This window comes from Brachypodium distachyon, chromosome 1 (assembly GCF_000005505.3).
Source record: "Brachypodium distachyon strain Bd21 chromosome 1, Brachypodium_distachyon_v3.0, whole genome shotgun sequence".
NCBI lineage: Eukaryota > Viridiplantae > Streptophyta > Magnoliopsida > Poales > Poaceae > Brachypodium > Brachypodium distachyon.
The window spans coordinates 66256795-66281129 of record NC_016131.3 but is presented as its reverse complement, the minus strand read 5'-3'; the positions used below and the strand labels follow the sequence as shown (position 1 = coordinate 66281129).

The following is a 24335-nucleotide window of genomic DNA, read 5'->3' as shown; positions in this document are numbered from 1 at the left end:
TAAATCTTTGAACTTTCACAAAGACATCGATCATAGTTATTCTCAAACCTTAAGAGTCGCCGAGGGGACCTTGCAATACTCCTGCACACATTGAGATTATAAGTACATACCCGATATTTATGATGTTCGTGATTTGCACATGCATATTCAGGTACATCAAGAGAGAAGCTGCGCCTGTGAGGCTTAACTATGAAAATTAGTTTCAGTACTTACTCATCTACTCATTTAGAATTGAGGCAGCTGAAACCAACTATTGCTAGTGTTTAACCTTATATGTCAATGAAGTTAGCACCATGATTTAGATCATTCATCTTAGTAGTTGCACTTAATATACACCACAAAGAAAGAAGGTCTTCCATGAAATTTGACTGCTGAACTTGTGATCAACGGCCGCGCGCACGCTGCTGTGCGTCCTCGCTGGCTTGAAACTGCGAGCAGGTAACCCCACCTCCTCACCGTACTCGTCGGCCTGCTACCTGCAGCCTCCGAGCCAGCCCAAAGCCGCGAGAACGCAGCTCCGTTTCTTCCTCTCCGGGCTGAAGCCGCAAGAATGCAGCAGGCCAGCAGCCCGCCGCCTTGCCGGCCCGAAGCTTCGTCCAGGCCGTCCTGCCTCCTCACTGGTCACCCAGCCCAGGTGCCCTCTCCGTGCTGGCCTGAAGCCACATCTTTCTCCGCGTCGTACCTCCTGCCCTATGGCTACCTCGGCCAGTGAAAAGGGGGAGGTGCGACGAGCAGCGGTGGCGCGCTGGAGGAGCGGTCGGCTGTCGGGGACCCCGCGATGGCGGCGAGAAGAGAAAGGCCGCCGGAGAGAAGAACCAGCGTGCAACACGACGGACAGTTGGGAGGGAGCAGCGGTCGGCGATCTGGAGAAAGGGAGATCAGTAGTGCACGGGGAAGAGGAGGAGCTGAGATCTGGAGGAAGGAGACGTTGCCCAGAGAGAAAAAAGAAACAGAAAAAGAAGGACGCGCGTAGAGGTTTCTCGCAAACACCTGCGGACGAAGGAAACGTATTTATGCGGTGGGACCGAGACGTGACAGACGACGACGAAGGAAGCGTTCCTCCCTTTATTATTTGTGTAGATGTAGATGTAGATATGGTAGTCAGATCCTATCATGTACTATCTGTAGTCAATTTCCTATCATGTATTCAATTTGTAGTCAATTTCTTATCATGTACTATGGCATAATGCAATGTTTTTCAATATCAAATGGTTCAGAAGACACATAGTTCAAACATCAAATGGTTCAGAAGGCACATGGTTCAAATATCAAATGGTTCAGTACACAGGACTAAAGGTTCACTTAACAAATGTACTAATTGACAACAAAGTTAACCTGCTGGGTTGTAGTGTCGAGCAATGATCTCCTCCTGCTTGTCCTCGTAGAATTGTTCTTGTACAGCACTCATAGCACTAGTGTCCATGGACATGATTTTATCTTCCAATTCAAGTCGTTTTCGTGCCTCCTCCCCCTCTTGCAATGCAATTTGCCTCTCTTGCAATTCAAATGCTCTTGCGTAGCGAGCAGTCTTCGTTGCCTCTTTGATCTCATCTTTCTCTAACTTCTGTGACCACACGGTTTCTAATGATAATTTGCAACCATCACTTTCTAATGATACAGCAGCACCTAGCAGTGCCCCTCCTCTCCATCTTCCTCCCACAAACAGCAGCCAGAGCAGCACCCCTCCTCTCCATCTTCCTCCCCACGAACAGCAGCCAGCAGCCAGCAGCGCCCCTCCTTCTCCCCAATGGCGGCACCCCCCTTCTTCCTCCCCACGTACAGCAGCAGCAGCCAGCAACGCCCCTCCCCTCCATCTCCCCCATCGGCGGCGAATCCAGCGAGGCGGGGCGGCAAATCCAGGGACGGCGCCGAATCCAGCGACAACGCCCCTCGGATGCACAGATCCAGCGGCGCCCCTCCCTTCTCCGACGGTGGCGAGGCGGCGGATCCAGCGGCGTCCCTCCCCTCGTCTCACGGCGGCGGATCCAGCGACGCCCCTCCCGTCCCCTCGTCAGACAACAACGAATGGAGGAAAAAATTTACCTCGCGACGGACGGCGGAAGCGAGTCGACGGCGACCTCTCCTCGGCAGTGCGGGTGACCTCCGCTGGACGGTTGGGGCGGGAAGTTTCGCGATGGTGGCGGGAGCGAGTGCTGGCGATTTGGACGTCGTCGCTCCATAGTCGATTTGTGGACGTCGTGTAGCTTCGTTTGGACGATGTCTCCTTTTAGACGAGCACATGGACGAGCTGGTGGAGAGGCTTTTTTACCTGATATCGTCTATATCGCATATACACAGGCATATGGACAAGCTGCTCTAAGTTGGGTAGAAACTTAGAATTATCAGCTAACATGATACTATAGATTAGGATGACAACATGCACCTACATTACACAGGAATACACTGAATATACCAGCTCTGCCCAATTCGAATCAGAGCCACCAACGGGCTACGGATCATGAATTGTGAATGTAAAAATGGGTCATCTCCGCCTCTCTAAACCCACTGCCGCTTCTATCCGAACCAGATTATTAACTTGTCTATATACTCCTAGGCAATCGCTTTTTCTATAAGCTTCTCGTGTCTTTCACCGAAACAGCCGCTTTGTGCTAGTAATTCCACGTCTTCAGGTGACAGCGAAAGTGCGCCAGAACTCAAGTAATGTCTTGACTGACGACACCTACAAAACACAAATAGCACCAGTGGATCCGTGATGGGGTGTAACTTGCTTCATAGGTTCGCATGATGTTCACGCTAACAGTTAGCTTAAGGGATAACATAGCACACTTTTCGTAATATGGACAAAAAGGGTGCACCATGGATTCGCACTAATACATTAATACTTCCAAAGACCAAATGAAACACACAATTTTGGAAATACGAAGTTCGCTATAAACTCCACTGCATGGCACTGTGCCACAATTCATATCTTGACGACTCAGTTGAACTCTATGAATTACACTCTATTTCAGAGTATTTAGAGAGAATCTTGTTGGTTCGAACAAGACATCCAACTTTGAAGCCATCTAACCAGATTGAGGCAAAAATAGTAAAATCATTTCAAAGATTCTACATGATGTAAATATGGAATACCAAAATGTAAACTATAACCACCTAAGGTGCTATGGTATTTTTAGACAAATTCTATTGGCGCTGTTTGGGCCCGTTGTTAGATTACTTTGACCAAAAAAGAAAGATATGTACAGCATCTGAAAGACAAGGATTACCTTCTTTGCTTGTTTACGGTTTGATTTTCAGAAAGTCGCAAGTTTTCTAGCTGTGAAATCTGACACATCGAAGACAAATAATCAACAAAAGCAGGTCCTCTCAGTGACTGAGATAGCTTGGAAGGAACTACTGGAAGCAGAACTTCAGAAAGATGAACCAGTTGGTCCCTGCACAAAACATTGCAACAACTAATCAAGACAATAGTCAATGGTAGTACCACCAATAGAATATATCTACAGTAATTCAGATATTATCAACAGTTTAATATCAGTGAGAACTTGCCACCAGAGCTTACCGAGCAGTGCGTGTTCAGTGCCTCAAAATGGATATTCCATTGATACATGGGTATAACAAACAAATTCAATTTGCTAACCTTGGAAAAGGTTCATTTAACCAGATAATATTTTACTAAGTTAAATACAATTCATATGAATCCAATACTAATAAATTGCTGAACCAGTGAATTCTTGCAACCATGTTTAAGTTGCAGTAAAGATACAAAGCATTTCAGTTATGGTGAAAATCACATCAGATGGAAGTACCATGCGACCTAATACCCATTGGCGTATAATGTACCATATTGGTTCAATGACAAGCCTTACAAGATATGCATATGCCATCAACCAAAATCTCATTAGCATTTCCAAATCGAATGTGCATTACTTATGCCCATTTAGGAAGTTATATTGAGTAAGACGTTTAGCAAATGTGTCTATGAGACAATATATTATCACGGATATGACTGAAATGTTTACTATCATGACATATGACCACTAAAATAATCTACCTAACAGACGTTCAATTTCTCCACACCTACAGTTTGGTAGGCAGTGTTGTTCTTGCGGTGTGTTTGGTTTTAGCCCCAAACCTACCTCACCAAATATTTGGCTAGCCAATATTTTAACTTCGGTTTTGGTTACCACGATTTGGCCTACGTTGACAAGAAAAATGAACTAAAATTGGTCGTGCATCACTGGTTTGCCAATATTTGGCAACCATCCAACAAAGCCAATTTTTGTTGTAATGGTCAAAAAATGGTAGGGTTAATTTTGGTCAAACTAAGCTTGGTTCCTGCCAATTCCCTTGCTGATCCAACTCAGCATGTTAAGGTCGATTGGCCAGTAGTACAGAGGTCACGTTGCAGGTGGGACTGAAATATAACCGGCCCAGGCGGAATGGGTATGTTTTTTTTTAGGGTTAATTGGATCTATGCCACTCTCTATTCCACCGGTTGGAGAATGCCATTACAAAAACTTGACTTGGAGAAATGCCACTGTAACTTTCTTATACCTCTATCAATGCCATTCTGCCCACTTAAGACCAATAAGTGTTCATAAAATACATATATTTCAGCATGTACAACAGTATTTACCATAATATCTTTATTTACAACGTTCAGCAGTACGTTCGAGTCTTCCAAGCACCATAAAGGTTCAAAAAATTCAAATTTGGCCCAAAATTTAATCTTCTCAGAAAAATCTATAACAATTACAGAAAATAAAAAAACTGTAATATGAGTCCACCGTTGGGGACAGGATATGAGAAACGCGTGGGGAATAAGAGAAATAAAACTGTTTGAAAAATTGTTCGTATAGAGCTATGTCTATATGTATTTAGACAATATACGTGCTGGTATTGGACAAAATAGCATGAACAGAGGTATAAGAAAGTTAGAGTGGCATTTCTCCAAGTCCAGTTTTTGTAATGGCATATCTCCAACCGGTGGAATAGAGAGTGGCATAGATCCAATTAACCCTTTTTTTTTTATCGAAACCATATGACCCTACAACACAGCATTGTGTGCCACTAGGACCATAGCCCAAGGTTTTCTGAAATTTACACTAAATTAAATGCATTAAAAAAAATCAAAACTGAGCTGTGAACCAGCAAGGATGAAAAGCCCATGATATGTTACTAAAGTATATAAGCAACAAATGTGCTAGGGAAATACAATACTTACCTCCCCTTAGAAATACAGCTTGTTGGATTTTTCATGTGGGAAATGTTCCCATATCCATCACTGGTGCTGATTCCTGAACTAACAAGCTTACCAAGAGATGTGGCAGTTGTACCGGCAAGCAACAACTCTTGTGACAAATCAATGAAACCATCATCTGTGTCTTGCGAGTCCCTAGAGAAAACGCAAAGCGCGTGCTGGGTATAGACAGATCCCATCTCAAGCTGCTTGTCATACCAGGAGAAGCCATCTGGCTCAGCACATGGAGTTGAAGATGGATCCAATAAGTCCTGCACAAATTTATAAGCAATTTCGTCGAGAGTTCAAGACCATATTACACAAACATGAATCAGGAAGCAACCAAAAAATAAAGTGTACTGACATTAGTAAGAGGGTAGCAGCCGGTGAGCATAAGATCTGACTCCGATATTAAATCAGACACGCTGGAAGCAAGTTTCAAAGCTCCAGAAACTGCTCTGTTGTGGTTAGTCTCACGAGGAAGTACAGGACAGCAACGTCGTAGCCTATTCCAAGTATCCTGTACGCACTCAACATTACAGCAGTCATTAGTTTTTTTGCCAGAAAGCAACCAAATGCTTTCAGCTTGACTACATTCATCCATCAGCTGATACCCTGCAGTTGAACAACTTGTTTGTTCATTCCTGCCAAATGATTCCGCATAAGCCTCACATGTCTCACCAACCACATCTTCCACGCATTTTTGAGATTCAGCAATTAGATCCTTCGCATTGTCAGTGTCTTCTAGTGCCTTTATAGGCGTAATGCCAATACCGTCGTTATGGAAGGTAGACAGACCATTGGACACCATACTTGATAAAAGATCATCGCTGCTGACAGATGCAGATACACCCTCAATCATGAGGGATGATTCAGGCACACATGACACACCCTGTGACATAAAAGTATCACATATTTGAGAAATGGACCCAGCCATGTTGCTTTCAAACTGGTTTTGGAGAGAATTAGCTATTTCAAAAGTCTCCCTTGATTCGCTCGGAAAACAAAACTGATTCGAGATTCCTTGCCCATATATATGGGGCACTTCTGAAGATTGTGGGAGCAAACCACCTTCAGGAACAGTAAATCTGGCATCTTTGGCAGTATACCCATCAGCTTGATCATCATCAGACTCAGATAATAGCACTACACCATGCTTATTTCTCACTCTTTCCTGATCAGACGGACGAGAGGTATCTGGAGCATCATCAAAATCATCAAGGTCATTCTTACAAGGTGAAATATCATTACATTCAGTAGAATGACCATGCCCTAACTTGGATTTCTTTATCTTTCTTGTTTTAACTGCACTTCTTCCCCTGGTTAAAGGTGCTATTATTTGTAACTCTAGGGCCTCAAACTCTGATGCTTCCAACTGCCTTTTCTTTTCATCAGCTAAAAGGATGTTTTTTTCTATCTCCATGCACACTGTCTCTGATAATTTACAGGGAAAGTCCCAAGGCAACATTCTTGGCACAGTAGAATGTATTGCATCCAAGTCAAGCGAGAAAGGACCAGACAAGCATTTGTTTGACCTCTCTGAAAACAGGAAGTAAATTAGAATAGCTAAAGTGATATGCTCCGCAGTTGTAGATTGAACGCAACATTAAATGGAAAATGTTTGAAGCTAAACTACCAATTAGTTAGAGACATCACATAAAAAAGATCTTGAACAGCTTTTCTCACAGCATGGGTGCATGATGTTTTAATGATAGCAATGACCAAAACAACGCCACATCTTTCACCAAAAGAATGAAAGAAGAAAAGGAAATTCCTGGAATAAATAGGAGAAATCTGTCTGTGAATGAAGCAACCCTAACATATAGCACATGACCTCAGTAATCTTAACATATTGCATAAACCCTTAAAGCTATCAGGTTTCTTGTGAAAGCCATTAAAGTTGCGCTGACTTCAGCTTCTTTATGTAAGGTAGCTCAAGGTTGGCAGTTAAGCATGAAAATAAGCCATCTGTTTGTCACTAGATTAGGCTTATGCAAATGTCTCTTTATCATAGATTCAGACTCAACTGGTGTTACAGGTCTGATGACTGAGGGTAAGGTGCTCTACTGCTCTTCCTTGATCGGCGAGCCATGGACTCTTCATGGATGCCGTCCACCAAGGCTCTAAGGCCTGATTTGGAAGAGAGGAAAACTAGATGCTTATTTCTTTGCTTAATCTACAATAGATAAAATAACATCCTTATGTAGATGGGTGATTTGACAACAACGTAGCTAACATGATTCACTAACAAATTATTTGATATGCATGCAGCCAACCAGATTAAGAGATAAGCCTCAAAGTTCCAACTAAATGATGTGGATTGCCTAATAGTCCATGCCCATCACAGCTAGTCCAACAGTGATCACAAAAAATTACACAAACAAATATATTCTATCTTGATAACCTAATCATGCAGTCAGCAAGACACTTCAAGCCAATAAGTGAAGAAGAAAGAATTTCAAGCTAAAGAACATCACTTAGATTTAAATTTTGTAAGTAATTGGCCAGCACAAGTACACAATGCAGAGTTAAAAAGGGTTCTCCCTCCGAATACCCAACCTGTGTATTGATGTTTGCCTTGATACCAAAACTGCAAAAGCAATGTTGTCCTCCTAATATCTCCTAAACAAGCGTTGATAATATACTTCAATTGAGAAGCAGTGACGTTCACCCCCTCAGATTTACAGATCTGCATAAAGTGAGGATACAGTCAGCTTTCACCAACGTAAGTGACATAAGTTTTCAGTGATTTCATCCAAGACATAGCTCAGTACCATGCCAACATGTGAAAGTAGCTCCCCAGATGATGGGTATTTGAAATCCAAAACTAGCTGATCCAAGAGATGAGGCAAAGATGGATCCTTCTCTTCAAGAATCAAGGAAAGTGCAACAAAATAACAAGAGCTTTAGCATATAAAATCAAATGGAACTATAAAGATCAATAGAGATATGCAAAAGACTAAAGGCAGAAAAGGCTCACTGTTGCTAGTCAATATAATTGGCCATTTTGTAGTCTCTGCGATCTTAAGTATGGTTGAAATAAATCCGCGGTCCTCATCAAAAACAGTATCCACATCCTCAAATAGGATGAGTGTCTTGTTCATGACTTGTTTGGGGGCTTCATCACTCGACTTAGAACTCGAGTAGCATTTTACAGAGCAAGAAATTGACTGATTATATTCAGTTCTATCAGGTATCCCAGAAGTGGGATCTAAAGAATCGTTTCTCGGTGGAGTGGTGACCTCCTCTTGTGACCTGTATGGGAGACAAAAAGATGATTGATGTATGTAAGCAACTTGGCATTTAAACTGCATTCAACTACATGTCAACTTGGAAGTTGCCAAAAAATAATGAGCAGAACTTCACATTAATGTAAGCAATTTTATATTGCTATTTTCATGTGCTCCAATACACTAATTCCTAAAACAGCAAATTTGGTTGTTACTCCATAGTACATTGAGGGGTCAGTGAAGTTGCATTTTGTTTAGCCCAGATAAAATTTGATGCATTAGATCACAATATAATCCTGATACTATATTGTTAGGGCCTCTCTGTACATAAGAGGTAAGGCAGACTGAATTATCTCTTAAGCAATAAGGAACAAAGAAGTCGGCCAGGCATATGGTCTCATTTTCTCCTAAGGTCCCGCCACTTCAGGCCATCAGAGTCAACCCTCTTTGTGTGGAGCGTTTACCCCATCAACTAAGATGCAGCATGAAGAGAGTAGAGAGTAAAAAGGAATGCGAAGACTAACTATTACTCATCATAAACAGGAAAAGTGAGAACATGGAGAAGAAATTAGACAAACCATTTTTCAAGCCCGTGCGATTTAGTTGCTTCCTCAAACTTTTGCTTTACATATGCTCCATTTCTTGTATCGGATGTATTTACCTACAAAATTCACACACTTTCAGAAAAAAAGTAAAGGACACATAGTTGTGTCCAAAAACAAAAATTGCTGAAGCACCACAAACTTGGCATGGTAGGTAAAACTTATGCATGCCCATGTCCTGGTTCTCTGGAATGACTGCATGCCAACTCTTGTCTGCTACTGTATTCATAACGTCATGTGTAGTTGGAATAAGAACAAGATTATAATACACTTATGTGGAATCATTTAGGAAAACTGTGTGTTGTCCCTCAGGAGTCAGGACCGCTACACCCTTTGTACACAGTCCAAGACTTAGAGCCGAACAAGAACACGGGCCTTCATTACACTATGACTCTGACTCCTGATGAACCCTAATACTCTATTGAATCCTGATACTAACTCCAACATTTTTGAAACCCAAACACAGTACAGGAGACAGAAAAATTATATAGCAGTATGAACCCTTGGTACTTTTGTCATATGTAGCTTGGATTGGACCAACAAAAACCACTGAATAAGACACCAAATGCAAAACTTTCATCTTTCTTTTCCGAGTATTAAAGAAGTCGATCTAGTAAGCATGCTGTGAGCATCTTAGAGTTTAGTCGGTGGTTCCCAGACAGCGAAGATTGGGTATGCGTACAGATGATTATCATCTTGTTTGTCAACGGTATGGAACTCGAGCAAGGTAAATGCCACCTAATAACAAGCAGCTGGGAAATGCCAGACTAGTTTACGCACGACTGAGCCATACAACAAAACAGTTTGAATGCAGAAAGAGGTTATGATAACATCTATCATAAATATGAGACGACCCGTGCAATCAAGCTAGGAGACACCTCATAGCAAGCATCTGGAATGGATTCAGCTAATCTAATGGTGAAGCACCACAGTTTAGACAAAGACTGGCCCAAAGCAGGGCACGCAACAATATTGGTGGCTGGTCACTGGAGCCTGGTACACCGCTTGAAGCTCCTATGGTTCAGAACAGTTTGGTTATTATCGTCAGACACTAGAAAACCAAGCAGAAAACAAAGCAGGGGCTGCAAGGTGCCATCAAGCTGAATATAAGAATTGTCTTAACACATAAATGGTACTAACAATATGGAAATGCGAAGCCTTGCAGGGTACATAAAAAATGGAACTGTAGAAAATACCTCAATTACATTGAACCCTTGTTCTCTTGCACATGCAAAAACTGCGGCTGATTTTCCACACTGGGAGTAAGAACAAAGAGATCAGAGTAGATCTAGGCTGCTTGTCTGTATATATAGGCATACAAAAGCAAATATATCTATCGTTCCAATTGTTTTGCCTCAACAGAACTCATTCCTGATAGTAATAGGCAACTTCAGGTGGCTACTACCATAGAAAAGTATAACTTGAACCATATAAGGGGCATCATAAGACTGCAATCTTTATGTTAGAGAGAAGGCCTCTGTAGTCTGTACCCAGTTAAATGAATACAAACTATGCAAATTACTAAGATTCCATGCCGTAACAAATGACAATCTTTATACTGTCAGTGCCAAGGGTACGTAATTATATTCCTTTTCTTTTGGATGGGTGGGGGGGGTGGGGGGGGGGGTAAATATAAATATACTGAGCAGCTTCAAAATAAAGTGCAGATTGTGGATTGCTGAAATGCACGTTACAAGCATCGCATAATGATAATAATAGGTACTCTTGAACATGGCACTCACCCCAACTGGTCCAGTAATTAAAAGCACATTTTCAAAATCAGAAGCCTCTTCTGAACAATCTGTGTCAGATTCATCTTGACAATAGCCATCATTGATGCTCCCATTAGTAACTCCATTTTGTTTGTTCTTGTGGCCCTTTTCATCCCACCCTTTGAGCCATTCACTGAGAAACTTTACATGCTCCATATTTCCACAAACCTATTGGACGAAGATAGAGTGGAAATCCCAGAACAAATATAAGCACATCTGAATGTTTTTTATTTGTTTTATTACTAAAAGAAGGCATGTTGACCAAAAAGGCTAATCACGTAAAAGAAATGACGAAATGCATAATTGCCAATATGAAAATAAATTATCATGTTCACCTGCACAGCAGTTTCAGGCCGGTACTTGTCAGTCCACAGGTCATAAGCCGGCTGACAGCTGTAACAGCAAATATTACATTATAAAAGATATAAGACGGTAGTTAAAAGCGTCTCTTTTTTCTTCAACACAGTTCTTCAAAAGCAACATGATAGCCAACCAAAGCTCCAAGAGGGATGATTCCAATGAATAGTTAAGTACGCTAACATGGAATGATGACGTGGTGTATAGTCAACAGTCTTACACACATCTAGGCAAATAGTATATGTAGTGCTGGTTTACCATTTCTGGAGGACTTCTGAACATCCTTGCAGTATCCTTTCCGGGTGTTTGCCAAAATGGTGACTGGCATCGTATGCCAACAAGCTTTCGTCGTCAAAATGGATCTGGAGTGCAAATGGTTGAGAACAAATATAGATTACTGTGCGGTTGGAACAAAAAAAATCACTGGCTATAATTACTTAGAAGCACAAATAAAGCTCGTCTGAATGCTTTGTAAAAGACGAAACAGAAGCTTATACATTCAAAGAAGAAAGCTTGCTTTCACTTTGAACGTTAGAAAAGCTGGGCAAATCCATTCTTGAAGCTGTATTATCTGCAACATTCTGCTCGACCAACTTGTATGGATGGATCCTCTTGCAATTAGACTCTATTGTCAAAGGTTTCACAAAGCCCTCACAGAATGACACAGAGTTTTGAAGTGTATCAGCAGCACTAGTGTCAAGAAAAGATTCCTCCGTAATTAGACATTTATGCCAGTGAATTGGCATACTAGCCTGCAAAATAAGAAAGAGCAACCTGTCAAAAATAATAATAATAATAAACAGTACAGTTAAATTACATTGAATAATCCTGCTCAAAGTAGACCACAAACTATGAGATACATTCTAAAACTAGATGTATGGAACATATGCTCCCACCTCCAATTGGTACACCACATGAACAGGCCAGAATAGCGGGTCCCTCTCAATAGCACAAAGGGAGTCAGTATCCTCGATATTGGAAACATCCTGGTCAGCATCTTTGTTTACTTTCCGAGAAGCAAAAAATGGATGTATTTTCTTTCCAGATGATAACATCCGAATTTCCTGTCAATGAAATCAGAAAATATTTTTTTCAGAAAACAACAGGATAACATGAAATTAACTAAAAAAAGTGCATAACATAAATCCTTTTTTCCCTCAAACATTGGAGCCAGAGCCAGACCAGAACACTTGCATGGTGACAGACATATACTAAGATAAAAGACCTAGATCAAACATTTGAGAGTGATGAGAAGGATCACCCAAACATGAGATAACGGTATGACATGCATAGCAGTACTCCTTGACAATTAAAGATACCAATTCTTAAATAATAAAATTTGTATGTTTTTTAAGGTCGTGCAAATGAGGCCATGGCTATACTGCTTGGATTACTACTCGGAAATAAACAGCACAATTAAGGTCTCTACCAGAGAGATGCTCCTTTTTTTGGCTTCTAATGAGCTTCAGTGGCAACATTAAATTGTGCAAGTACAGAAGATCTTGCTTTTGTTCTCTTACAGCAGATAGCGAGGGAGGACCCTGGTGCTTTATTGCTTTATTCTACTTCCTCCGTCCCATATTAAGTGTCGCAACTATGTCTAAATACGCATGTATCTACACACTTTTTATACATGTGTATCTAGACAAAGTTGCGACACTTAATATGGGACGGAGGGAGTATTATCTAACATCTACAAACGTTATGTGCGATGTTACTGTTCAAGCATGTTTAGTTTCCTTAACTAGGGATTAGATTAATTTGACTACTATGGATGCTATCTTTGGCTAGTTTGTTTCCATAAATTAGAGATTATTTGATTATTAGCGGTGAAGTCAAGTTATCCCTATAAAAAAGGCTGCAATGTATCTTAATCAAACAAAATATGAATCAATAAAGTCCCCTAGCTCTTCTATGCCCCCATCCCTCCCAGCTAGCTTAGAAAAAATTGTGTAAGGAGCTACTAATAAGTTGAGGGACGTTGGTACCACATCCTGCTATCAACGTATGCAAGCTGAGAATTCTATTAAAAAGGCCAATGATAATGTGATTCACCTTGGTCCAGAACTGGGTAAATTGGAAGGATAAGGGTCCGAAGACCAGGAATAGGGCACTCACCCTTTACTGTTCGGCGACAGGGCTTGTCCCTGACGTGGAAGAGAGGCTCTGAGGCATACAGAACTTCTGTTTATTGATTGATTAAAATTGTTACGCACTAGTGCTTTATAGAGGACACCAACTGGATCCATAATTCAGAACTCAATTGAAACTCAAGACATGGCAAAGACAATTAAGACCTAAGACCTTTCCAAATATTCCGGGTTTCCTTGTCCAGGTACACCACGTGCACATCCTGCTACAACTATTACTAGTTGTATCCATAAGGGATGCTACCCGTATCCAAATAGTTAGGAACCTAACTCATCTCTATCATATGCCTTCCTCAATGTACACACATGTCGCTGCTTTGGAGATGCCAGCTGGCGGCAAGACCGAGACCAATGAGCTTGACAGATAAAGTTGATGAATTACTTGAAAGAACGAATAGAGTGAGAGCTGTTTTAGAACCTATGGAAATAAAACTAATAAAGGAATGTTTACCCCCATTGTTAGTGTGAAGTTGGTAAACCAGGATCTACAGTCTACAGATGTAAACTTTTTGTTCTAAGGGGCTACAGATCTGAACCGGTACAATGACACCAAGTCATCAGCGATTCAGCGAGTACACAATATTCAGCCAACCAATGCAGCCACTACCAATTCGTAAAAGGCGAGTATCTGGTAGGCTGAATGAGTAACGTCTTATGTATGAGTGTTTACAGGCATGATAAGGTGGCGTTCAAAAAATTGTAAACATGACCTCACAATAAATTTGAGGGGCAGCACGCACGCTTCCAAGACAATAAGCACACGGCATATCTCAGTTATGCAGACAATGTTGCTGAGTGTACCTGTGCAGCTATCTTCGCCTCTGACCTTAGGTCAACTATCACCTGCGACTTATCTTCATTGTCTAATACATTGCTGCCAATAGCTTGTCTTGCTTCAGAAGGCACACTGATCAAATCTATATCAACTGATACAGGTGATGCTTCAGGTAAGACAGCTTCAGTCTGACAGCTATGCAGTTGCTGACAGATTTCATGACCTTCATGTACAAAAACTAAACTGTTCATGTCTGCTGAAGTTAACCGATAAATACATAAAAACACAAGTAGATAAATATCCAGCTAACTTGTTACGGACGATACAGGTGCAAATGAGTAACCATGGCACGGAGTTCTTAATCTGCATGACAGCAATATATTTAAGCTAATGATTAATATGTCTTATGTGGCGGTGACCTATTGAAAACTCCTATCCTATATATAACGGATAATTGAAATATTATCTGATTTAACATGTAATTTTTCCCTCTTTTACACTAAATGTAGGTGGAATCATTTTCCCCTAGAAATGTCATATGTCAAACATTAGAAGACCAGGTACGGAGTTAAAAGTCAACATGATAGGGTACTTTTTCAGATAAACTACACAACAATAGTTTGATACAAAATGGTAGAAGTATTCCGTAAGATTTCAAGTTTTGAACGAACTGTTAGGGCGGAGAGAACTAACCATCAGTAGGTTTCAATACCTTGCAGCACTTTCTGTTAGGCAACTTCCGTGCTGCATCTTGATTTCTACCTTTCCGTTGCTTTTTCTGAGGGCTCTCATCTGAAATCCAACAACATAAACATCCAGAGTTGAAATTTCCAGCACGATAGTATTCATCAGTTCTCATTCACAATGCAGCAAATAAGTAAAGAAAAGAAAAAAGAATGTAATTGGGCCAGTGAATACAGTTCAAGAAATAGCAAGAACATTGACATACCGATTAAAATAACTTCATCCTTGCTACCTGGATCCAACCCCGCGGTCTCTTTGTTTGAAGATTGCTACATAAAGGTTGAGTATAGATATCGGTATTTTGCATAACAGCAAAGACAATAAAACAACATACGGTACTTATTCATCAAATTCATAGCATAGAAATTGAATCAGCAGATTGATCTAAAATTTCTGCTGTACACGAAAGGTGAAAACATCCCTATCACCCATTAGTGTAAATAGGAGGAGCATGTGCATGCCACTTTCTGCAATGAACCCTGAAGAACAATAAAATTGTCTGGCAGGTTGTCACATTTTCAAATTCAATTTAATGTATCTACTTCACATAATTTTGGATAGCATGGACACTTTATTCAAAGATAACCTGTAATGTATCATTTCTAACCTACTCTTTTGGAGATTAAAAGGGTATATGCTCCTTGGGTAAAAGTAAGAAGGGAACATTAACACATTCAGTTCATGCAGCTTGGTTATATGTGGTTGTTTCAAGATATTATTTTTAATTTTACAGAAACAAGTAAACATCACCACGGACATACTAATCAGTGACAATTACTACTTCGCTCCTTGAAGGTTTGATCTTTCGATTTTTACTCTAGAAAAAAGTAGACACGCCTTGCCTCTCTTTTTTTCTGTTTGATTTTATGCTGAAAGATGGCATCTCCATATAAAATACTTCCGCATGATGACGGGATGACACTGCTAAAAGCCTAAGATTAAAACCCTCCAGGCTCCAGGTATGTTTGTTACCAAATTTCCAGCACATAAATTAGCAAGGTATGGGGACAGTATGCGAGAGGGAAGACATGATTGTGTTGGCAAACACATGTTCTGTATTTAATACTTCAGTAACTTATCATCGATAAAAGCAGGGACAGTGTTAAAACTTATCAGTGCCTAGGTGAATTGATACGATACTTTATTCAATAATAATATCCCAAGAAAAACGAATTGTAAGAAAAACTAGGATCAAATGAAACATGAACACCAAGTTGATATTTGCTGAACACAAATATGGATGTGCTTCAAGATTGGGCTCAGCCCAAATACTCCCCAGGTTACATCAAACCTGTTATTTGACCCTCAGGCCAACCTGTTCACTAAATGCAACTGACCAACTGGGGAAAGGCTAACCATATCCCTGACTAGCCCATTTAGTGATGTAGATTTAAATCCCTCATGACAGCCAATTTGTTTCAGAACAAAGTGATGAAACTTGAAGTTTTAGTTCTGTAAGATTTAGCTACTATTGATAGGAATGACAAAGTTGCTGTCATGCTCATGTTATATAAACAAGAGTAGGTATTTGAATCAAAATTCGTATCATTTATGTGTATTCAAGAATATTCACATTGGTATAAATGTGGTAACATTGTATCTTGGGTGTCTGCCTTTCTCTGGACTTGCACATATTATCCTTCTAATATTTGCATCAAAGACACAAGCTTTCCGTTTTCTCAAGAGAAACTATATGTATATATATGTCAGATGGCCACAGAGAAACAGGAGTGAAGGAATTGCAGATGGAGGTTATATCCTTAATTCGTCGCTAGCAAACAGAAGAGGAGCAGAAGTTGTAAATATTCGACCCTAGTTAAAGTCGATAAAAGGGAAATCAGGAGGAGATTATTATAAACATGGAAGCAAGCAAGCACAAACAACAATTCGACGCAACGGATTAATTAAAGAAGTCCAGCAACCGAGCGGACACCAAACAACACTGAATCGCGGAAAATTCTAGCAATGTACCTTCCTGCCCGCCTCTGACTTCCGCGGCCTTCCCCTCCTCTTACCCTTCTCCGGCTCCTTCACAGTCTCCTTACCAGCAGCCGAGGTGGCGGCGGGTGCAGGGAGAGCAACCCCTCCTCCTCCGGCACCGCCCCCTGACTTGCCCGACCCAAACGAGAGCCTGGACTGCACACAGCGCCTCAGCCGCTTCGCGTCCGACGACGGAGGCGAAGGCGACGGCTTCGCCGGGGAGGGGGACGGCGTGGGCGAAGGATCCGCCTCAGCAGATCCGCCCATCGGAAAGAGCGAGAGCGACGAGATCAAATGGGAAATCGGAGCTAGGGTTTCGGCTTGGGTTTGGAGCTGCGAATGGTAGTACTGGAGAGCGGGAGATGGGGTTGGGTTAGCTTCACGCTTTTTCCCGCGCGGCCGAAGGGAGAGCGGGTCAGATTTGGGCGGGCGCTACGGAGAAAGGTGGGCTTTGGCGCGGTACGAGAGGAGAAGGGCGACTCTCTCCGCAGGGGACAAGGGAACAGTGATTGTTCATGGCTTGATCCGGCACTCCGGCAGGGGAAAGGCATACTCTCTGAGAATAGTGCATTTTTTTTATCACGTGCAACTCTATTTTGGTTTGGATCATAAATTCAAAAAATTACAAAATAACTCATATAACTAAGAATGCATGCAATTTTTTAAAACATTCTTCGCATTATTAATCTTTGCAACACGAGTACGTCAAGGCTTTAGTAAAGAGATTGCAATCCATCGAACTCCTGCATAAACTTTACTACGTTTGAAGGTTTTAAAAAGCTACTTGAGTTGCACATTCAAAAAGATAAGAAGTCACGAGCGTTTAACGTACTCGGTGCGGGGGTGATCCCCTAGAGGTACAGGTCTTCGAACCACGAAATCTTCATTAGAACACCAGGAAAAGACTCCAAAGCCACATAAGATCATACCCGATAAAAAGCACCGACACACACTAGCAAAAACTCATGGGATCCGTATGAAACGATGCTGCAAGGACACGAACTCAAATTTTACAAGATTCGACACACCAAACCCACTGGCGAGAGAACTCTTTGGCTCTGTGACACCGTCACAAAAGAGAAAGAAGAGTAACTCTATTCTCAACGACGTTAGACCCTCCACCAAAGCATAATCGACAAGGAGCATACAATTTATGAAACTAAAAACTTCTTGAGACGACTAGGAGGACTTGAGATTGCCCCCACCTTGTAGGGTCAGGATGGCGACCGGAGACGAGGAGAACCAACAAATCTCAACGACGTTGGACCCTCCACCAAAGCATAATCGACGAGGAGCATACAATTTATGAAACTAAGAACTTCTTGAGACGACTAGGAGGACTTGAGATTCCCCCCACCTCGTAGGGTCAGGATGGCAACCGGAGACGAGGAGAACCAACAAATCTCCTGCAGCGACTACAATGTTGTGTCTTGCAAACCCTAAATTTTCCGGCCGCTGCAGACTGATACCCTATTCAGATTTTATGAGAAGCAGGCTGAGTGCATCATCAGTAATTTAAGTGTTATATGGTGGCCTGCCATGGATGGTAGTATGGTACCCCCTAACGAGCCTACAAAGCGGCATCTGGCTCATTTCACCCAAACAATTTTGCCTTGGCCTACCCTTACCTTCCATCACTAATTTGATTGGATTTTTGCCCGCTGAAAACAAAAACCGGTAGCGTCTGAAACATCCAATCGTATGAGCAGGTACTTGCATCATTGCATCAATCCACCGTGCGGAAGCTAACATCGTTAGCCCTCTAATTCATACATCCCCGAATTTCGTTTTTGTGATGCTTACCAGAAGAAATCTAGAAGAGCAAGTGAAACCATTGAAAACCTAAACACTTGCTAAAACCAGTCGAGCATAGAAACATAGTAGCGAGATAACATATAGTAGTTGACACTGAGGCATTTGAAATTCTGGATAATGCTTAGCATGACAAAGAGTCTGCATATGTAATGCATAACAGCCAGGTCTGAAAAGTTGGAACTGCAAATCCACAAGGATTTAGTTCGGAACAAAGGCTATAACCAGTTTCGATAACATCGAGTTCACCCTCTCAACCATGTGTTCCTGTACGACGAGTTGTCTCGCAGTGAAGCATCATGTGGCTTGTACTCCATCAAATAGGTGTGTGGCAGCTTTAGATGCCTCTTAATTGAATCTCTTAATGTCATCACCGCCTGCAAGGCACAATAACACAGAGTGAATAACACAGATCAGCAAGAAATAAACATGAATGAACAACAATAGTCCAAACATGGCAGTTGTAGAAGCATCAAGTGATGTCAGAAACCTGGTGGTCTGATGCATTTCGGTTCCAGACGCTTAGAATGTCTTCATTGAAACGGCAACTGAGAACCACACCACAAACATCATCACTATAATCAAGTTGATCACCCACTAGCACCAGCACCTGGAAATAAAAACAATAGGCAAAAAGGATTAGAATTCAAACCCTCATACAAATGCACAACCTGTTTAATAAAAGATTCAATGTAAAATAAAAGTCAATCCATAGAACACATTTTGGAAATCAGGTGTCACGAAACCGAATGACTGTGACTGCAGAGACTGAACGAAAGCATTAATGGAGGAACAAGCCTCCCCTGTACAAGAACACACTTGCCTCGTAAATTTACATGGCTATGGCTAATGACACACATTATAACCTTGAAACAACCTTTTAGCAAGCTATATCATTCCAATAATGACTTCCAGATAAGGCAAAACCGCAAAATAAAATTCAATAAAAAAGCGCATGTCCAGATCACGGGATGAAACATCCTATTGAAGATAAATAAGGGTTTCTAGAGCTAAAGTGTTATGAAATTTGGCATTAACTTAAACAATAGTTAAGTGTGTCAAATAACGTGAATGACTGAATATGCACAATGATTCTTAAGAAAACCTTTATTGATGGGATTGAAACTATTCCACAACATGACTAACGAATAGCCACACCATAGGACTGGCAAGGAAAGTGGAGAGGTAGAGGACATTGGACAAAGTCAGGAAATGAAATGCGAATGAGCAAAGAAAAACTGAGCTTGGTGTGATTGAGATTGTGATATCAATGACAATTGACAAGCATTCGACAAGCATGCAAGGGAAAAAAAAAGAAGCTAAAACCTACTCGTTGCAAGTAGCAACTAGCAACAGAGCATGCAAGAGAAGCTAGAGGCGAGGGCTCAGGGTGGGAGGCCAGAATGAGAGTTAAGTCACAAAGTTGCCCTACGAAATCACAAGGTAGCATGGTGTGCCATTTCCATTACATTAATTTGCAAGCTCAACATACACATCTTCCTATCTAAAAATAATAACCTCATATTCCGTCCCAGAACATGGAAACAGTGCAGTATCCACAAGTATAATCAAGAATTAGATAAGAAAAGGTATATACTATAAGGCATTGCATATTTGCATGAAGAGTGGAGTAAACAACAACTTATTGAAGTCATCCCCATATCCTATGATTCTCTTAGATATTTCTAAAATAAAGCATACAGAACAAAGAAACCTCTGCACATTAGAAATCAGAAGAAGAGTCTGTTCAGGCAAACATTTGAAAACTAACGGTGCCATAGGTACTACTCTCTCCTATTCAGTTTATTAGGCCTATCTCTAAAATCAAAATAACCAAAAATTGCCTAGTTAAGTTCTAGAATAAGTATTAATGCAGCATAATTGTCCGCCATTTTCCTTCATGCATTGGTTGGTTTCAAATTACTCCCTCCATCCGCCTTTACCAGGCGTGATTGTATTTGCTCTGGTACCAGGCATTCCTTTTTGGATGAAACTCCCCAGCGCTTGGGCCCACTTGCATTCAGTTCATTGGCTTCTTTGATTTTGTTGCCCAGCCCAATCGACTGAGATGGATACAGCGCTGGCAGCCTGCTACAGGACCCCAAAGACCAAGACGCCTGGTATAAGTGGACATTGCTGCTCAAATAAAACGCCTCGTAAAGGCAGACGGAGGGATTAGGAATCAAATTACACAGAAATTAATGTGGATGTAATTCCCTGGTGTATGCTCTTTGCTGATGATGTGGTTCTAGTAGAAGGGAGCAGGGTGGGCCTCAGTAGGAAGCTGGAGCTGTGGAGACAAACCTTGAAATCCAAGGGGTTTAAACTCGGTAGGACTAAGACCGAGTATATGTGGTGCGACTTTAGTGGCTCTAGGTGCAATGACGGAGAGGTTAGTCTAGGAGGGCAAATAGTGCCTAAGAGGGACACCTTTCAATACTTGGGTTCAATGCTGCAAAGCAATGGGGGTATCGATGAGGATGTTAGCCACAGGATCAAGGCAGGGTGGATGAAGTGGCGGCAAGCATCTGGAGTCCTGTGTGACAAGAAGATCCCACAAAAGCTAAAAGGTAAGTTCTATAGGATGCCCGTCAGACCTGCCATGCTTTATGGAGCAGAATGTTGGCCCACTAAAAGACAACACATCCAACAAATGAGTGTTGCAGAGATGCGTATGCTAAGGTGGATGTGTGGTCACACAAGAAGAGACCGGATCAGAAACGAGGTGATTCATGATAGGGTAGGGGTGGCACCAATTGAAGAAAAACTTGTACAAAACAGACTTAGGTGGTTTGGTCATGTCCAACGGAGGCCACCAGAAGCACCAGTTAACAGTGGGATTTTAAAGGGCTTTGGTAATGCAAAGAGGGGTAGAGGGCGACCTAAGTTAACATGGGTGGAGACAGTTAAAAGGGACCTAAAAGACTGGAATGTGTCCAGAGATCTGGCTTCCGACAGGGCTGCATGGAAATCTGCAATCCATGTGCCTGAACCTTGAATTTTTTTTCTTCGTTTTTGTCTTTACTTTTTTTTTCCACAAATTTTTGTTTGGGTTTCATATCTAGCCTATCCCAACTTGCTTGGGAGAAAAGGCTTAGTTGTTGTTGTTGTAATTAATATTTGCTTATTCCTGAAGCAAATGGGCTCATGAACTGAAAATTTTAGATTTTTGAGACGTGCCTTATAAAATGAGAAGGAGTATCTTGTTTCACATTTTTAACCCCCAGCACCCATTTTGAACTAGCGACGCGGAATATTTACTGCCGCGAGGTATGCATAAGGTCACTTGCAATGTTAATTTCATAAACATTGATATGCAGCTTTACTCCGAAATGATATGACAAATTTATGCCCTAGATCAAGGGTTAAGAGGTAAGGAACTTCAAGCAAAGAAGATATAGTAGCAAAAATAATTAGAACATTAAACTAAATAATGACAATGCTAATGAAGATTGAAGACAAATGGCTCAGTGGAACTATGTAAAATGTAGATATGGTATGCGTGCATAGGGAAGTGGGGAACTGTAACTACAAGACTGTCCATTTTGGAAGGCTGATAATCCATTACAGTTTCAGCCTGAACTTCTTTCTATGCTGAACCACTTGCTTCAGCGCATACAGGTTTGTGTTGGTCAACATGATATTGTAATGATACTACCTCAAGGCTCAGGTTTGTGTTGGTATGGCTACACACTACAAAGAGCCATTTGGTTAAGAGATGGCCTTTTTACAAGGATATGTGGATCACTAGTTTTATGTCATGGCCCAACTCTTTGTCGTCTTTTCGTACTGTGGTCATGACTCGTGGGGAATGGCAATACGGCATGGTGAGGACAAACCAATTTAGCTCTATAAAAGAAAGGACCATCCTGTTCTAACTCCAGACCTAATGTTCATGTTTGGCTTGGGCAATGAAATGATGGTCCATCACCACAGGATCCCACATTGACGTAATGCCAGTTGAAGACCAAACACAAAGAAAAGAGTAAGCATCACTGGACGATCCCATGATGGAACAACCAATACAGTAAATAGGGCATTACATAAACCAAGTAGGCATCAGCCTACTGGTAATAAAATGTGAATATACAGGTTCAAGCAAGGGAATTTCTAATTTAGGGGTTAAGAAACAACAGAAGTTAGGATATGTCCTCTAACAACCCAATGATTTCCTAGAAGCACAAATACATTTACTTACCAAATCCTCCCAGAAACGACCAGAAACAGCCTTCTTGAACCGTATGATCCACTTGCCACCATTCCGATTTGCAGGATCCTGCCCAATTAAACCGCATTAAGCACTGGAAACATGCGTGGACATGACACTGCTAAACAGAACCACGACTGGCAACACCGTGTTCTGGGCAATACCTCCCAGAGTGGTCGGATACCGTCTTTGAAAAGGTGCAGGTCCGTGGGGCTCGGGAGGGCAGACGGGCGCGAGAGGTGGCAGTAGCAAACCCAGAACGATTCGACCTACAAGCCATACAAACAGCAACAACAATCAATCAGCTACACCTAGTGAGGAAATCAATCCCCTCAAACCAATCTGCTATATCTGAGGCACGTACGGTGCTAAAATCGACGATCTTCCTGATGTTGTCCTCGTACGACTGCGACCTCGTCCCAGGGGTCCGGCGCGTGAACCAGAGCACGAGCTTGCGCTGCGAAGGCACAGCAAAGGATCGCGGGTTATTACATCCAGCTTCTCTGAGATGCAAAGATTCACCATTTTTGGGATGGGGGCAATGGATAACAGTTAGATCTAGCGGCGGTGGGTCTTACCCTGAGGGGGTGGAGGCCGGCCTTGAGCTCGCGGTTGCGGCGTTCGTTCTCCTCCGCCTCCGCCTCGTCCTCCTCCTCGACGGCAGGGGCGGGCGTGTCCTCGCTCCGGGCGTGCTCTGGCCGCAGCAGATCCTCCTGCTCGGCCGCCTTCCTCTCCACCGCCGGCTCCATGGGCGCGCCCTTGAACGGCGATTTGGTCGGCTGGGCCGGATGTAGATGGGTCAGAGACTAGAGTCAGGCACGGAAGGGTGCAGGAGACGCGTAGGTCGGGACGAGGGTTTGAGGTGGATTTTTTTTTAACCCTGGTTTGGCCCTTTTGGGGTGCATATCCGGAAGACTAACGAGCGAACGTTCACTCATTATAAATTCTGACAGAAGATTAGGTTGAACTCTCGAATCATCAAAAATTGGCTCGCTGTAACAACTCGTCGCATCTTATGCCCCCGCCACCTGTCGTCTCAATCGTCAGAGATGGAGAAAGCAAAAGGAGATAAAAAAAAGGTGAGATCTGACCCCCTCCCTTCATCTCTCCCTCTCTCTCTATTCCCAATTTTCCAGTGCCAGCACCGTGGGACTATGAACAGGGGGCGTCACACAGAGGTGTAGGAGGCGGCAGTGTGCGGGCGCGGAGGACGGGCCTCTAGTGGCTAGCTGGGCCATGGGGCCACGCCGAAGGGGCCACTACCTTGGCCGGAAACCGACGCGGCGTCTTTCCAGGATGGAGCAGGAGGGCCTCCGCCGTTGTTTCCTAGAAGATTGCAGGCGGCAGACCAACGAGCTAGCGCTCAGAGACGATGTACTCAACAAGTCTGCTGAAGAATGGCTTGGATGACATATCAAAATGTTGCTGCTCAGCGAATGATTTCTCTACGTTCTGGAGCTTCATGGCTGCACGTACGTGGAGAGATGTGGAGAACAATAAGAG

General features: G+C 42.2%; 2 protein-coding genes across 3 annotated transcripts; both read right to left on the bottom strand.

Moving 5' to 3' along the window:
* Window positions 1-1228: 1228 nt before the first annotated feature.
* LOC100837229 lies at window positions 1229-17328 on the bottom strand. Of its 2 annotated transcripts, XM_003561747.4 has the most exons (18): window positions 16805-17328; window positions 15039-15102; window positions 14783-14881; window positions 14116-14312; window positions 12061-12228; window positions 11662-11916; window positions 11423-11526; window positions 11143-11200; window positions 10778-10975; window positions 10232-10291; window positions 9012-9094; window positions 8184-8458; window positions 7978-8069; window positions 7763-7892; window positions 5568-6742; window positions 5189-5475; window positions 3228-3395; window positions 1229-2680 (listed from the first exon to the last, which is right to left on the bottom strand). In XM_003561747.4, the coding sequence occupies exons 1-18, from the start codon at window positions 17078-17080 to the stop codon at window positions 2551-2553; spliced, it is 3819 nt and encodes a 1272-aa protein (XP_003561795.1). In that variant the 5' UTR covers window positions 17081-17328; the 3' UTR covers window positions 1229-2550. The 2 variants fall into 2 exon arrangements, with proteins under 2 accessions (XP_003561795.1, XP_014751901.1); XM_014896415.2 differs by lacking the exon at window positions 16805-17328 and having other exon boundaries at window positions 14802-14881; window positions 15039-15098.
* A 1319-nt stretch (window positions 17329-18647) lies between these two features.
* On the bottom strand, window positions 18648-23700 carry LOC100825140 (eukaryotic translation initiation factor NCBP). Its single transcript, XM_003558254.4, has 6 exons — window positions 23411-23700; window positions 23197-23289; window positions 22997-23101; window positions 22824-22901; window positions 19116-19235; window positions 18648-19002 (listed from the first exon to the last, which is right to left on the bottom strand). Exons 1-6 carry the CDS (start codon window positions 23579-23581, stop codon window positions 18871-18873), a joined length of 699 nt encoding a protein of 232 aa, XP_003558302.1. The 5' UTR covers window positions 23582-23700; the 3' UTR covers window positions 18648-18870.
* Between the last annotated feature and the right edge of the window lie 635 nt (window positions 23701-24335).